At 33.9% G+C, this 14,946-nt stretch overlaps 1 protein-coding gene across 1 annotated transcript; it reads right to left on the reverse strand.

The window, feature by feature from the left end:
* Positions 1-751: 751 nt before the first annotated feature.
* On the reverse strand, positions 752-12,006 carry LOC137401797 (hepatic sodium/bile acid cotransporter-like). The gene is made up of 9 exons (XM_068088282.1): positions 11,942-12,006; positions 9,339-9,474; positions 8,426-8,577; positions 6,796-6,915; positions 6,531-6,702; positions 6,072-6,259; positions 4,919-5,095; positions 3,830-4,012; positions 752-1,688 (listed from the first exon to the last, which is right to left on the reverse strand). The coding sequence occupies exons 2-9, from the start codon at positions 9,463-9,465 to the stop codon at positions 1,512-1,514; spliced, it is 1,296 nt and encodes a 431-aa protein (XP_067944383.1). The 5' UTR covers positions 9,466-9,474; positions 11,942-12,006; the 3' UTR covers positions 752-1,511.
* Between the last annotated feature and the right edge of the window lie 2,940 nt (positions 12,007-14,946).

The following is a 14,946-nucleotide window of genomic DNA, read 5'->3' on the forward strand; positions in this document are numbered from 1 at the left end:
TCAAAGATGAGCTTACACAAAATTTAAGTAGATTTTATCAGAAAGTGTCAGTATTTTTTCTATTATTTGTGATTGTTTTTAATGTTTAAGGTGATCTGACCGCCAGGATTTTTCATAATTAAAATCAACAAAACTTGATCATGGTTCGAGCGCTCTGAAGAGAAATGTTAATAAATATGAATATATATGTGAAATGGACATCACTCGTTGCTATTAATACTATAGATGACATTGGCTAAATAGCCAATGTCATCTATAGCATCAATAGCAACGAGTGATGTCCATTTCATATTTATATGGCGTTTAAGTTACATCATTACGTGTCTCTCTTTAGTCGGTCTCTTGCCAGCTATAGAGGTCGTAATCGCACTTTCACTTGGTCTAAACGTTTTAACCGAGATCAAATTTTGTCTATTTTAATCTTGCAGAATCTTAGCACTCAAGATCATCTCAAACATCAAAAACAATCACAAATGATAAAAAATATCGTTACTTTTTGGGTTAAATCTACTGAAGTTTTGCGCAAGTTTATTTTTAAAGTCAATGTCTGAACCGTTTTCCTTGGAAATCAAATACCACAGGAATATTAATTTAGAAGAATTTTGGTATCATCCAAGCTTTTTTGCAGATGATATTGGTTTTTTTATTTTTTAACTAAAGCCATCCTATGAGGTGCGTTCTCACTGCACATATTTTCTGTATTGGCAAATCAATACTTTGCTTACAATTTTAATAACTCAGTTTGTTTGCAATCAACAAATTTATTACAAAAATACATTATTGATAGATGCTTCATTTGTCATAATTATATAACAAATAAAAAATCAGTCACATAGAAAGTAGTAGCAAAATGTAGAAATAATAAAAATTGTTAAATATTTAAAATTACTCTGATATTTTATATAAACATAGAATATAATAAATAGCAGATACCTATGCTAGTATTTTCAATTCATTGTATATTATTTCCAATTTACTTTACCGAACAGAGGTATACTTGTACTAAGATTAAACCAATTCAAAAACTGGTTGCAACAACCAAACAATATATGCCTTCAACCTGGCTTTTCAGCACTGTCAAAGATGCACCAAAGCAAAAATTGATGACTCGTATCTCTCGAAGCCACCAAAATCTGGAATAGAAAGCATATAAGATATCTAGCTCATTTGTAGCTTTTGTTTTAGGCCCTTAATAAAGTATAACCAATTATAGGCTATCTTTCATCTACACTGTACATGTAGAGATGAGACTAGTGACATCATCACTACAGTTCAATCTATATAGAAGTTCTTCTAAGCTTAACTATACAACTGAGCTAACAGCTTAAATTTATTCAATTCGTAACAAAGTGACCTAAAAAACTAGCTTTGATTCTGAAGTCATTGAGCCATGAATTTTTGAAAAATCCTACAACCCGGAGACAAACTTTCTTAATATGAGGTAAACTGCTGCCACCTTTTTATAGACAGGTCAAGTCTTTATAAAACGATATGTATCACAATAGTAGACATCACTGATTTAGCAGTTTCATTTCAACAGCCGGTGCTTGTCGTTCGCTGCTGGTGTCACTGCAGGTGTCACTTCCATTTTCACTGCTACCACTGCTCTCTCCAGATTCTAATTCAAATTTGCTTTTCTCGTTAGAATCTTCATAGTTTTCTAAATCTTTTTCTTTTTGTGCTTTCCGCTGCAATGAAAAGTGGTCATGTGGATAAGTTCAGACATATTTCATGCGATTTGACATGAGCTAAAAGATAAAAAAACTGGCAAGAAACATAAAAAGTACTTTAAAATCTGCCAACCTATAGTATCGGCTTTAGTGTGTTCATTGTAAGGTTAGTAAAAAAAACTTGCAGCCAGAAAATGCTTGTAAACTCAATTGACCTAAATTTCTTGTATGAGAACTCAGTGAGCTGTGCTTTCAGCATCATTTAGACCTTCTGATGCGCCAACAAAACATTCTACAAACTAGACTACAGAAAGAAAACACAGTTGTAATTCTAAATGATTTGTGGTAAATATTTCACAAAATTTTTAACCCCTTTACTATCCGCCTAAACTGCTATGAATCACTATTGTACCAGCCTAATTATTCTTTATTGAATAAAAGTTCAACCTCTTGTGGTTTCCCAATTTTTTGGTTGTCGATAACTAAGTTTAGCACATAAAAAGATCATCTAGTTTCAATCCGTGCATTCCACTTTTTTGTAATCATGTCAAAATTATTAGGAATACGTTAAAAATTACAAATTATAATACGAGTTTGATTTATAAGTGGTATATTTTATTTGTGAATGGGAACACCCTTATACTAATATCTTTGACTATGCTATTCTCGTACCTTGTTCACATAATGCTTTAAAACCTGCTGATTTGACAACCCCTATGTTTCCATAGCACGGTTAATCTGCAGGCTTGTCTCTTCCGCAACATAAAAATGGAAAAAACCTGCCAGTCAAACATTTTGCTATTTGCAAATTTTTATTGAATGTTTTTGGTTTGCGAATTACGGAAACAGCTTTTGGGAATGATGAGAATGGAAATGCCAAACAAGCAACTTAATTTTAAGCACTTTGCGTACATTAGCCATTTCAATTAGACGAGACATGAAAAGGTACGCTGCCAAAACTTCTGGTGCAGAAATCTTCATCTTTTTGACCAAAGTGCCTGTATCAAGCAACATCATGTGAGTGTCCGATGGAGTACTTATTGCATGGTAATTTAATGCACGCACAATTCTGAACCCTCATCATCCACCCAATGAAAAAACAGTGCACATGAGCTTTGCCCACTAGAATTGCGGACCATAATTGTTTTTGTTTAACTATCTGTAATCTATTCATGCATTATAAAAAGTCAAAAATTTTCAAGCGTAACAATGTCATATTTGACAAATGAGTTAAAAATCAAATGCATGTACCTGAGAGAAGAAAATGTAACAACAGCCAAATCTGTATCTTATAAAATGTGCGTTTTTACTTCGAAGTTATTTTCTCACAGGACAATTGTAGATGTTCAGCATGTTTGCTTGCTCACAAGCGACTATTTTTGTCATAGATGCATATTTGTTCAGTCGGGTCAGCCAAGAAACTTTATACTATTAGTAACACAGCATAAATCCGAGGTTTTGTTTATGTGAGCCAAGTATTCACTATGACAACAAAGTCAGCTATTATTATACCAAAGAATGCTTTTTTATCACACCCAATTTGGTTATGCATAGTTAAAACTTTACGTATTGTATTTGTTTCCTGTATCATTTATATCATTAAAATTAATACTATATTGTTATTAGGACATTTCCAAAAACAAAAAACTAATTTTTGAACTAACTTATTTTCATCATCATATGAAATCAACATAAAAAAAATGGTTAATGTAAAAATATATTTATACATATACATGTATATGGTTAAGTGAATTGTTGTTTAGGCAAAAATATAAACAACAATTCAATAGCATTTGAAAGCGACTTGTTGGAAAAAAAGTACGAAAGGAAGTAAATAAAAAGATAAAAATGGTGTCCGTCTACAACACTTATCATTTTTGTGTCAAATCTGCTTTAAAGAAAAATTTTCTTCATTCACAGCATAGAACTGCTGAGACTTGGTCATCACAAATATTTTATCTTATAGCCCATATCATTTAATGAGCTTCAGATATCTAAAATAGAGACCTTTTGTAAACTTGTTCAAGATTCATATAGCGCACAAGTATTTTTAATTTAAAGGAGTTCTGTAGCAAGTAAATTAGTGCAGCTTGAAACTTAACAGTTTTGTAGTCTAATGTTTTTATTAATAGTTTAAAATATATTGAAACACAACTTACCTTTTCCAAAATCTTTTGTCTTAGTAAATATATCGGCAGAATGACAAAGAATGGCCAGCCGGCTACGAGAGTAGATGCTGTTGGAAGAATGATTGCTAGATCCATGTCTGGTTGCCCAGAGACTGACATCACAACAAGGAAGCAGACTGCCGCACTCTGCATTCCTGTTTCTATAGAGATTGTCTGTGAACAATATGAAATACCTTATATAGCAGCAGATGGGAGTTGAAACTTGAGAGCTTGTCAAGGCTTGTTTTCAGATAGTCATCAAATTACCAAAAGCAAAATTTTGCTAATTTTATGCATGAACAGTTTCGGATCATGTAGCCATTTCATCATCAAGTGCTAAATCTACCATATCGCAGAGGGCTTAGTTCAGAATAGAGCTACACCGCTTAATTGTTTTATAGTGATTTTTAGGTAGACGATTTGAAAATCATTCCCATTTAAAAAGAAATGGCTGTTTGTATAAACGGTATAATCATATAATGGCAAATCAACCAACACCTGAGAGTTTTAAAAGAGAGCGATACTACGACTAAATTGCATGAGTTTTCTAATCTTATAATAAGCTCATTCCATGGCCTTCCACACACACGGGCATTCATGAGATAGATATTTCTCATTATCACAAACAGAACACAGTTTTCTTTTGAGTTGAAATATACAAAAGGTATAAACCAAAATTCCCAAGTTTTTTTACATAGCCTTTACTGTAATAAGAGCGGGTCCATTTGTTCACCTGTCTAAAGTCTCTTAAGAGTTTGAGCAAAATGAAATTGCCTCGTATGAGAAATAAACTCAGAGCCTTCCATTGTACAGTCCGGCGTTCTAATCAATACACACCACTTGGCTACCTTACCGCTTCATGGGATAATTATGCAGATACTGATTACTGATGACAACCTTTCACTGCGCATGAAACTAGCAAGTGTAATAATAGTAACAATATATCAGTATATCACGACTTGTCTATTTGCAGCATTAAATCAAATCCTCTGGTAATTTTTCATGAAATCATGAAGCTTTAGTTCAAATTTACAATTGAATGTTTCTAATAGGTGAAACACAATAATTTTAAGACGGTACCTTGATGAGCGTCCAATTGAACCTGCATATCCATGCAAACAGACCTCCAAACACATAACCGCCATAGGGGAGCATGCACGCTGCTAGCATCAATTCTCCATCCCATTGGACAAAGATGTACATTTTTACGTAGATGACGAAGGTAACGAAGAAGACCAGAGCAAAGATAAATAAAACCTGCAAAGTAATCAAAAATTCACAAATTGATACTTTAGCTCCAGTGTAAACAAACAGCTGCAATGGCCGACAATAAAGAAATCTCTTTAGAACTCTGTCAGAACACATAATTATGCTTGGTTTCTGAAGAAACTAGATTCTTTGTTTCCTTGAGCTCTATCTGCATTCATGGAAATGCAGTAAATGTGATTGTAAACCTGTGAGGAAACCAGCACTAAGACTGCCAGATAAAAGATGCGTAATCAAGCAATTACAGTACCTTAACTGAGGTACTAACTACATTGTGCTAGCAGATGGAGTAATTTTAGATTTTATGCCATTTTGCCACCATGCATAGCCTTTGTAAACTCAAACTTGCCAATCAGCTGTTTGAAGATCCTATGTTCTAAGTTACTAGTTTATTTTCCAACAATTTAATCAATGTTTTAAGAGGCTATAGTGAGTATGCACAGGCAGATAATCATGTCATGCTATGCGTCTAGCCAAACTATTAAAATTTGGGCTGCTAAAGTCAGGTGATTAATTTTCCATTCATAAAAACCAGATTTTAAAATAAAAACTGGTTTTTAAACCTGGTTAGCATAAACCAGTTTGAACATGAGTTGTGACTGAGATATTCATTTTGTGTATGCCGCACTAGTAAAGTCCTTTATTTGCAAGTTTCTGTTTCTAAAATATATACAATACGTGTAATAAAAGTAGTTCACTGATTTAATGGATAATATTGCTGGAACAAGTGTGACAAACAACACTCTAATCCATAAAGCCAGACTACAATGTTGCAGATGAGAATTAGCAAAAAAATAATCAGGGCTTGTTCTAAAGCTAATCTAATCTTCTCATGTGTTTGTTTTTTAATCTACATGAGCTGATACTATCGTCTTTTTCTCAAACTTTCTTAATCAGGCAACAATGGTAAGTCAAATATGTTAAAATGAATGTATTCACTCTGTAGATACATAACCAATTTTTTTACCTTTAGCCATTTTCGGATCAGCAAGGCCACTCTAGGAAGCTTGTACTTCATAAGGGCTCCTATAGCAAGTGGAATGACTATACACGCTAAACTTTGAAGAATATTCAAAAATGGAATTTGTATTTTGTCTACTCCTTCATCAGCTGGTATAGTACTTCCTAAGGTATACAACCACAGCGGCAGCATCCCTGAAAAAAAAATTTCTGATAAGATAGGTATTATTAAAAAAATATCACCCACTTTGATCTACACTATCACCATATATCTCTACCAGCGGTTAAAGCATGAGGTAACTCACAGCTTGATAGCAGTTGCTTCCTCAACCAGGAACTAAAAGTAACAGATGTTCGATAAGCTAAGAGGAAACAGTACTGATGTTAAGTTTTGTAACACTTGCAAAAGGTGCCAAGTTTTATTAAAACAATATACGGCAAGGTCAGATAATTTAGAAAGACTCACCTAAGGAAGCAATGGTGCTTAGGGTTGTCATGGTTACGCTGAGAGACAAATCTCCGTTAGATAATTTAGCGTAAATGTTACTTGTTCCTCCTCCTGGAGAGCAGCCAAGAGTGAAGAACCCAAGAGCTTTTCCACCAGTGTATCCCATCAGCCAGATTATTCCATAGGCTATCTGAAATAGTTGGCAAAAGTTATGAGTCAACAGTTTTAAGAAAGCACAAACCATGTTTTCCAAGAACAACAACGCAGAATGAATATTACTTACCAACGGCATAATAGTGAACTGTGAAATCATAGCTATAAGTGGAGCTTTTGGCTTTTTTAGATGTTGCTTTATTGTGTCATATTGAAGGTCATTTCCTGTTGCAAGCATCACAACCACAACCTACAACACAACAAGTGCATTAGTACGTATTAAATAATTATAAAGGCTAGGTCAGACCATATCGCTGTATGTCAAAGTTGTTCTTTGGCGTTCTTTGTCAACTGTGTGCACCGTAAACCAGTAGCATTGGCAAAGCATCATGGAAGCGTCAGGAAAGTTTACCGCTGTCAAAATTTTCTGATATTTTGTCAAGCATCGACGACAGCGTGTGCAATGTGCACTATTTCGACAATAGTAATTTGCAGTTGCGGATAGCACGTTTTATTTACTTTCGTTTATGGTAGTTGCTGCGAGACTAGTATTCGATTCGAGTATGGCAAGAAAAGAGGTTCCTTTGAGAAAAATATACAAAAATGAGGACATTCCGTCAGGGAGTATTTGCTGCTGCAAATGCCGATAAGTTTGCCATAGTGTGAACAATGTCATCATCAACGATCACCTAAGTATTGTGGCATCCAAGCAGAGATAAGGTGAGTGAGTGAGCGTGAATCAGCCTTTCGCTGCTACTGTTTAGGAAACTGAGTAACATGCTTTTACTAAATACCACTTTACGGCAGCAAAACCCATCACAAGAGTTTTTTAGAAAACATTAAGCGATCAAATAACATTTTTAGGCACTAGTTTTCAGCTGCCTCAAAGTTGTTGTCATATCACATTGTCTGTAAACGACAAAGAATACAGAACAATTTAACAAACCTTTAGTTTAAAATGAATCTCTATAGCAAGCTACAAGGTTTTATGTTCCAAAGACAAGGGTAACATACTTTTAAGTAGCATTCAAATATTACTGCAGGAATGTATGATTACTGGGTCAGCTCAACCTTAGTTGTACACCTCTGCCTAACCTCTCCAACACTAATTTACAGTATAAAACAGTAATTAGTTCAAGAGCAAAGCAGATGTAATATGTCACAAGTTGGCATTTAAACCCTTAATTGGGAGCAGTACTGCACTAGTAAAAATTAACAAAATATTTAGTCCTTGCCCTGTTCCGTCGTATCCGTAATTACATCACTTTTACGTTTGAGAAAGAGTATGAAGTTAAATGTTTGACAGCAATTGTTCAGACTTCTCTTTTCTGGCCTTTAAATTGTCTGGGCATTGTCCAGCGGAATCCTGACATATTTTCAATGAGGCTGTCTGAAGAATGACAACTTTGGCTGATAGGTGTTTTTTGTGTCAGGCAACAAAATCAACGTTTGCGCGCAAGTTTCTCATCAGAGTGTTGTACTGTAATTTTTGTTTGTTGTTATTATTACTGTCATTTATATTATACTACATCCTATTGCCTGTATAACTATATTTTACTCGCCCATGTATATTGTATATGCATATTGTACCATATGTAAATTGGGAGTAAGTGTGCGAGACAATATATGTAGGCTGTTTAATGTATAGTACTTTATTTTCAATGCTCAGACATGGCCCAGCCTGCATTACTCGGAACAATTTAGGGTGGTCTGTATAAAAGAAATCAATTTTACTCCAAAAAAACAGACTTACGACGTACCAAAATGGTTGTGGCGTATTTGTAGACAAGATCCATGGTTCTTCTTGGTCTGACTGAGCGAAGCAAAACTTTGTCTATATAAGTTTCCTCCGTGCTGTTGTCAATCCTGGCGTAGAACTTTACATTAGAATACCCAATGAAGACAGCAGTGCCTGACAACAAATGAAACGCATAATCCTTGAGTGCTAGCCAAAAACTTTCAAAATATAAATTATTTTGTTTTTTATTGTAAGCACTTTCTAATCAATGCATGATGGAAACGGCAAAATTTCATGCGCAGTCGTAAACCAACAGCTTGTGATGAGAGAGATGCCCTTCTCCGATACTGCCATAGCATGTGTTTCAGCTTACGGCACAGAGGATAAACAGATCTTTAGCAGCTAAATTATTGACGCCTGCGTTAATACAAGTCTCTTGCATTTGAACCATAAAAAACAGCTGGTTTGTAGGCTCACAAAAAAAACTAAAATATCAATTTTTAAATAAATTACTGGTCAATAACATCTTACAAGGTTTTAGTTTAAACATTCTGAACATTTTAGTCAAGCTTAAAATTAAAGTTTGCATCCTACATTTTAGCAACTTCTTATTTTACCTATTCTAAATGTATGTTTTGCTTCAAATAAAGATTTCAAGATCTTTCATAGTTTGTGTCCTTGTTGTTTTTTACATGAAAGTTGCAGGTTTTCAACTCATTTCAGTTTACGAATTGAATAAAACCTCTCAAACCTTTACAACCTCTAGTTTGAAAATATCCTTGCTAGCTGCTTTATTAATCTTTCACCTAATATCCGTTCTCTTAGTAGTAGTTTTTTGAGATTTTTGCTGCTTAAAAGGAAAAAATAAGCCTTTATTAAACAAAATGCTATTATTTAAGGTCAAAATTCATGTACAATACTGTTCTCCGACTCACTGTAAAATGACACATTGTAGCAGTTTTCTTGGTCATTGGAATATGCCTGGCTGTATCTTAGACTATCAGAGTCACTTGTGTTGCCTGTCACATTCCAGCTCATCTCGTATTGGCAAGGACTCACCATTACTTTCTTCTGGCATGTCATAAAATTATAACAATATATTAAGTTATCAACAAAAACTTTGACAGTTCTGGAACTACCATAAAAACACAAAGCAAGGCACTAAATTGTTGATTTTGAATATTTACATGTATTTTTAAAGTGATGTTCAATACATTAAGTCCTGTTAGGTGGTGGCTTTCCAACAAATAAAAAAATCATAGAGATTACAGTTTTGTTCCCTTATTAATTAAGATGGGTGTACTAGCTTAGGCCAACTGGGGTTTTAGCTCTAGTTTTAACATATTTCATCTCACCATCTAATTCAAAATATAAAGATTTACATAATATATTACTTTATTGGCAACAATTTAATTGCAAATTGAGTTTTTGCAGTCAGAAAAGGGCATCAGTTAGTCAATCAAACCAAATGAATTATTTGACACAGTGTATAAAACTCTGTTCTTCGAAAATTCTATTCTCCAACTTTATCAAGTATTAAAAATAAACTAAATTAATTAAAAACTTTAATTGGTTAGTTCAAATCTTACAAACTTCTAGTTTATTGGCTGAGTCTAAAAGTTTGCTCACGTCACTTGACAGAGGATTTCATGATAACCTGAGCTACCTCATCTAATGCATCTATATAAGTCTCAACGTTTCTATTTTTTCTTTTTGTTACACCGTGTGTCCAGTTATAGCAATTGAAATCTAGCGATGCAAAATCCACACAGCTCTGGATTTGATTTCACGACTTTTAGGTCTGGAAGCCGCAAGCATAGTCATCAAGCTACACAAGATACAATGACTTCGTCATTACATTGGTTAAGATAATCAGGCTTAAATCACTCACTTGGGGTTAATAACTAGCACTGTTGAGCATTGTGTGTAATGATTGTTAAGCTTGCCCAAAAGGTAGGTAATGCTTTAGTAAATATCTAGCTTTCCAGGTAAGTTATTCTACTATCCGAGCAACGTCTGGCTTCTGGCTAGTAGAAAACTAAATGTGGGACTTTTCTTTCTAGGCGCGTGGTTCTAGCGCATGCTTGTTTGGCACAGTTAGGCAATGTCATCACTTTCTTTGTCCAAAACAATTTAATCTTAATGGTAATCTCAGTTACTTGAATGCATCAAAATAGGTCTATTAAGTCGATGCTTAGTCAGATTTCATACACACTCAATGGCGGTGGTGTAGAGTCATCTCATTCTGATATTGAAACAAACTAGTGGCTACTTAAAGAAAGCTGGTTGCCAAGGTCCGCTTCCAAGAAAGTGCAATTTTTAAATGTTTGATTTAGGGGCCTTAAATGCTTGTTCCCAATATGTCACCATATGTGGGAGTTGTCTTTTTAGTGATTATTAGTTGATTACGCTCAACGCGAATACTTCAAGAGAAATTGCAGCCATCAGACTTTCCCGATAGATCGCCGAGCATCCGCGACAGCCTGTTCAATGTGCACTACTTCAGTGATGGTGATTGGCTGTCACAGATGGTTCAATCTACATTTTTTTCATGACAGTTGCTGCGAGACTAGTATTTTTGCGAGCATATTATACAGTATAATGAAAACGCTATCATAGTGTTTTCTTTAGTAGTTTTATCATTGACTAAAATTTATTTTAATTTTGAAACCAAGAAAAAAAATGATTACAAGTAAATACCATAACAAGAACATTTGTCATTAATACCTCTACGTGACTGGCTGCTAGTAAAGCTGCCACAACCAAATTCTTTACTCGCAATGAATTACTGTTGCTGATTATTAACATTTTACGTTTAACTGTTTGTTAACATAAAGTTTGAAGCAGCAACTATATTTAACAGCAACTGCTAAAAAACATCAGGTAGTGAACGCTCTCAAGTCAGATTGTCCCCATAGTGTGCTGTTCGACATCCAGGCATTATATAGTCATAGCTAATTAACAAACTGTTCAAACAGGACTTGTTAAAATTTCATAAAACTTCTATCACGGATGTCTTTCCCGGAACAGTTTTTTTTGACAGCTGGCAGTATGTCTCCAGAAAATACTATATCCTGCTTAAACATGAAAAATTAACAACAAATTAGCATAATAGCCTTATGACGCAAGTTATAAATCGTTATGTATAGTTATAGGTAAATAATTTGCATATATTCATTATGTTTCCTGAGCTTTGAGGAGTTTTTTACTCTTTATTTAAGCATTATTTTTGCAAGATTAGAGATTTTGGTTTATTCAATGTGAAACTTACTGGTTTATTGATCATTGTATGATTGCTGAGCAAAATATTGGGATAGTTTTTATGGTGTAGGTGGTAAGGGTTGTGTAAGAATTGAAGCTTTATAATAGAGCTGACACCTATCTGGACTATGGACAGCGTAGTCCTACCCCAAATTAAAATTCTACTGTAACTTCTACCCAAAATTGTATTTTGTCGAATCAAGAAGTTCCTGTAAAGTTAGTAATTGTTGTGGTGTAATGGTGGCATGTAGCTTAACCAGTTTTATTATATACTTACAGAGACCGTAGCGACATCAGGTTTTGTGCTGTTTATATAGACACTAAACCTGTCTATTGTTTCTGGTGTGTAAAGGAGAACAAAGCAATAAACGGGATGAGCATCGTAAAAGGTAGTAAAGGCTCCGGCTTCAGGAGGAATTATTTGAAACAAATCCGTGTTGTTATCTGCAAGTATGAGGAAATGTGTTAGCATCGAGTTTAGTATAAAAAAATATTTTAAATATAGTTTTGCTGGATAAATTGCAGACCAGGTAGTTTTCATTCAACGGTGGTAACTCGTTCAAAAATATCCATCAATAAACCAATTTGCCAGTAACTTTGTTGGGCGATTTCGGTATCATTCGGCAATATGGTATCTTTTACTTTTCTCTCTTAAACCATTATTAAATGTTTTGGTAATATATTAAAATCTTATTTAATTTTTTAGTCATAAGTTTCCAGATTTAAGATCTTAGGCTAGGCTAGAATATCAAAAGTGAATGAGGCTAACCATTTCATCATCAACCGACAATATGTACTACCAAACATGCAGTATTTTTTACTTTCTATTATTTCTCCTTTATTATATAGAACAGCCTAACACATATATTTAGAGCAAACTATTTATTGGAAGAAAGGATTATGGATTATTCTTGCCAATAGTTCAAAAGTATTGAGCTTGAAAATGAACACTACTTACAGATATAATCCTAGAAAGTATATGACCAACGCGGGTAGATACTGAGCGAGAGATGGGATGAGAGTAGCTGCATTGCCATAGCCTTAAAACTTATCCTATGTATAAGATGGCATACAGTTACCTTCAAAACTTCTCTGTCACCGCACTAATACAATGAACTTGTGTTAAGCAAATATTGGAGTAGTTTTTAATGTTCCCGCTTCACCGAAATGTCATTGACCAAAAACCTCGTTAAACGAGGAGCTGTATTTAAATTTTGTTCCTACTTAGAACAAGAAAAATATCCTTTTTAGAAATTTAGAAAGCCTTTAAAGTTGGTAAAACTTAGGCTATTTTTAATATCTTGTTTTGAAATACATACTTAGATTACAATATCATATCAACGTTAAATAAATTTTTTTACGAACTTGATATTTGATAAGCAAATCTTGAAGGAAAATACTGCCCAAACTCCATACATAATCACTCATTGTGCACATTCAATGAACCATGATCTGGAGCAGAATTTTTTCATAGAGTCTGCAATTGTTTGTGCACATTACAATTGCTGGCCCTCACACCATGCACTTCACTCCCACCTTAATAAATAGCTTTACAGTGTAGCTACTTACAGTTTGGTGCTTCTGATGCACCAAAAGTCAATCCAATGAAAAGACTACAGAGAGCGCATAAGAAAACCATCCTTGGTAGACAAGTACTAGATAGGTGTTACCCGACGAAGAGCTTTAGACACAATGGCTTTCATACATTACAAAGAGATACACATAGCCGAATTCAATGGACTGGAACCGGGGCTCCTAGTCATATTGTTCTGCGTACGCTCTTACGTAGCTTTAACAGTAATTTCTCATGACTGATCAATCGAGTAAATTCGTTGCATCGCATACTGTCTAGTTTAAATTTTTTGCCTAGTTTCAGATTCATCACGGTTGTCGCTACTGGCAAGCGGAACCAACTGAATGAGCAAAAAGTGTTTTAAGACTAATTGCCAAGCTTTGTTTTAATAAAAATAATAAAAAACAACAATTCAAATTATTCATCGAAGAATGAAAATTTCTTGGTAATTATTTCATCTACATTTTTACTTTTTATAAGCATTTTTTGGTCAAATTTTTCACATTACAAACTTTTTATACAATCATCACGCGTTTATTTAGCTTTTCCGATGAGCTTACACATACTAGACTGACAGTAAAAATGTTTGAGAGATGATCAAGCATGATATATTACTTTTACCGACCTCTAAATGCCAATTTTAGTTTTATGCTGTCACATTTTAAATCATTGATTTAAGACAACTGTCGTAGTCTGTATTGTGTTATCTGTGTTATTTATCACATTTATATGCAGTGTTATATATCAAAGGAAGAGCCTATCATTTCGGGCATCTTGCTGTATTTCACAGTTAAACAATCATAGGACCTATCAGAATTTTTTATTTATCATGTTGTTCAGACTAACAGAAAGAACACAATAAACTTTGCAAAAAATAAACATGGTATTGAAAAATTAGTAGAATGGAGTTGTCCCCTCTCAGATCTAAGCAACACATTCAACAACACATTCAAATTTCTAGTTGAATGTGTTGCAATGGTAAAAATAACCAACTACATGTAATATTATTAGATTTTAGAAGACATTTTTGGGTTACTTTTACATGTTTTATGGTTTCTCTAGCCAATTAGGGTTTCCCGAATGGAGTACTGACAAGCGAACGGTTTTGACGTAATGCTTCTCCAGCCATTATAGCTTCTACAATCAATTTGTTTGTTATGGTAAAAGCTTTTTTTAGCTGAATGTAAAGTACAATATTTCAGAAGCATGATGTGTTTATAAACAAGTTTTAGTATGGTGCTTGAGACAGCGAGATTAGTAAGGAAGCCTTGCAACTAGTTTATTTGGTATTCTTTGAGTTTTGGCCGCTCTACCAGTATGTGCAATTTGAAAATGAGTTTAAAAAGTCTAATAAGAAAGCTTTTAGCATTAAAAATAAAATTACACAAAACATTAGTAAATTTCATCAGAAACTATCATTATTTTTTTTTATTTTTTGCAATTTTCTTTATGTTTGAAGTGATCTGATTGCCCAAATGTTTCAAGATTAAATTCGGTAAAATTGGATGACAACTAAAATACTCAAATTAACCAAGTTCAATTATGACATTTACAGTTGCAAAGACATGAACAACTTAGGAACATGTAAAGTTGCAAGTTTAACGCAATAACTAATATGAAAGAATGCAATTATGACAACTAGTGACGTCTTTTTGTAAGCATATTTCTTCTGTGTTCTTCAATCGTGATTAAGTTTTGTTGTTTTAGTC

This window comes from Watersipora subatra, chromosome 8 (assembly GCF_963576615.1).
Source record: "Watersipora subatra chromosome 8, tzWatSuba1.1, whole genome shotgun sequence".
NCBI lineage: Eukaryota > Metazoa > Bryozoa > Gymnolaemata > Cheilostomatida > Watersiporidae > Watersipora > Watersipora subatra.

What these genes read in the sequence shown, in the direction of transcription:
- LOC137401797 (XM_068088282.1), bottom strand. Translation starts at nt 9,465, where the DNA reads ATGGTGAGTCCTTGCCAATACGAGATGAGCTGGAATGTGACAGGCAAC. An exon ending in CTACAATGTGTCATTTTACA is followed by an intron (nt 8,578 to 9,338) that starts GTGAGTCGGAGA and finishes ATTTGTTGTCAG; the next exon opens with GCACTGCTGTCTTCATTGGG. An exon ending in AGTTCACTATTATGCCGTTG is followed by an intron (nt 6,703 to 6,795) that starts GTAAGTAATATT and finishes CAACTATTTCAG; the next exon opens with ATAGCCTATGGAATAATCTG.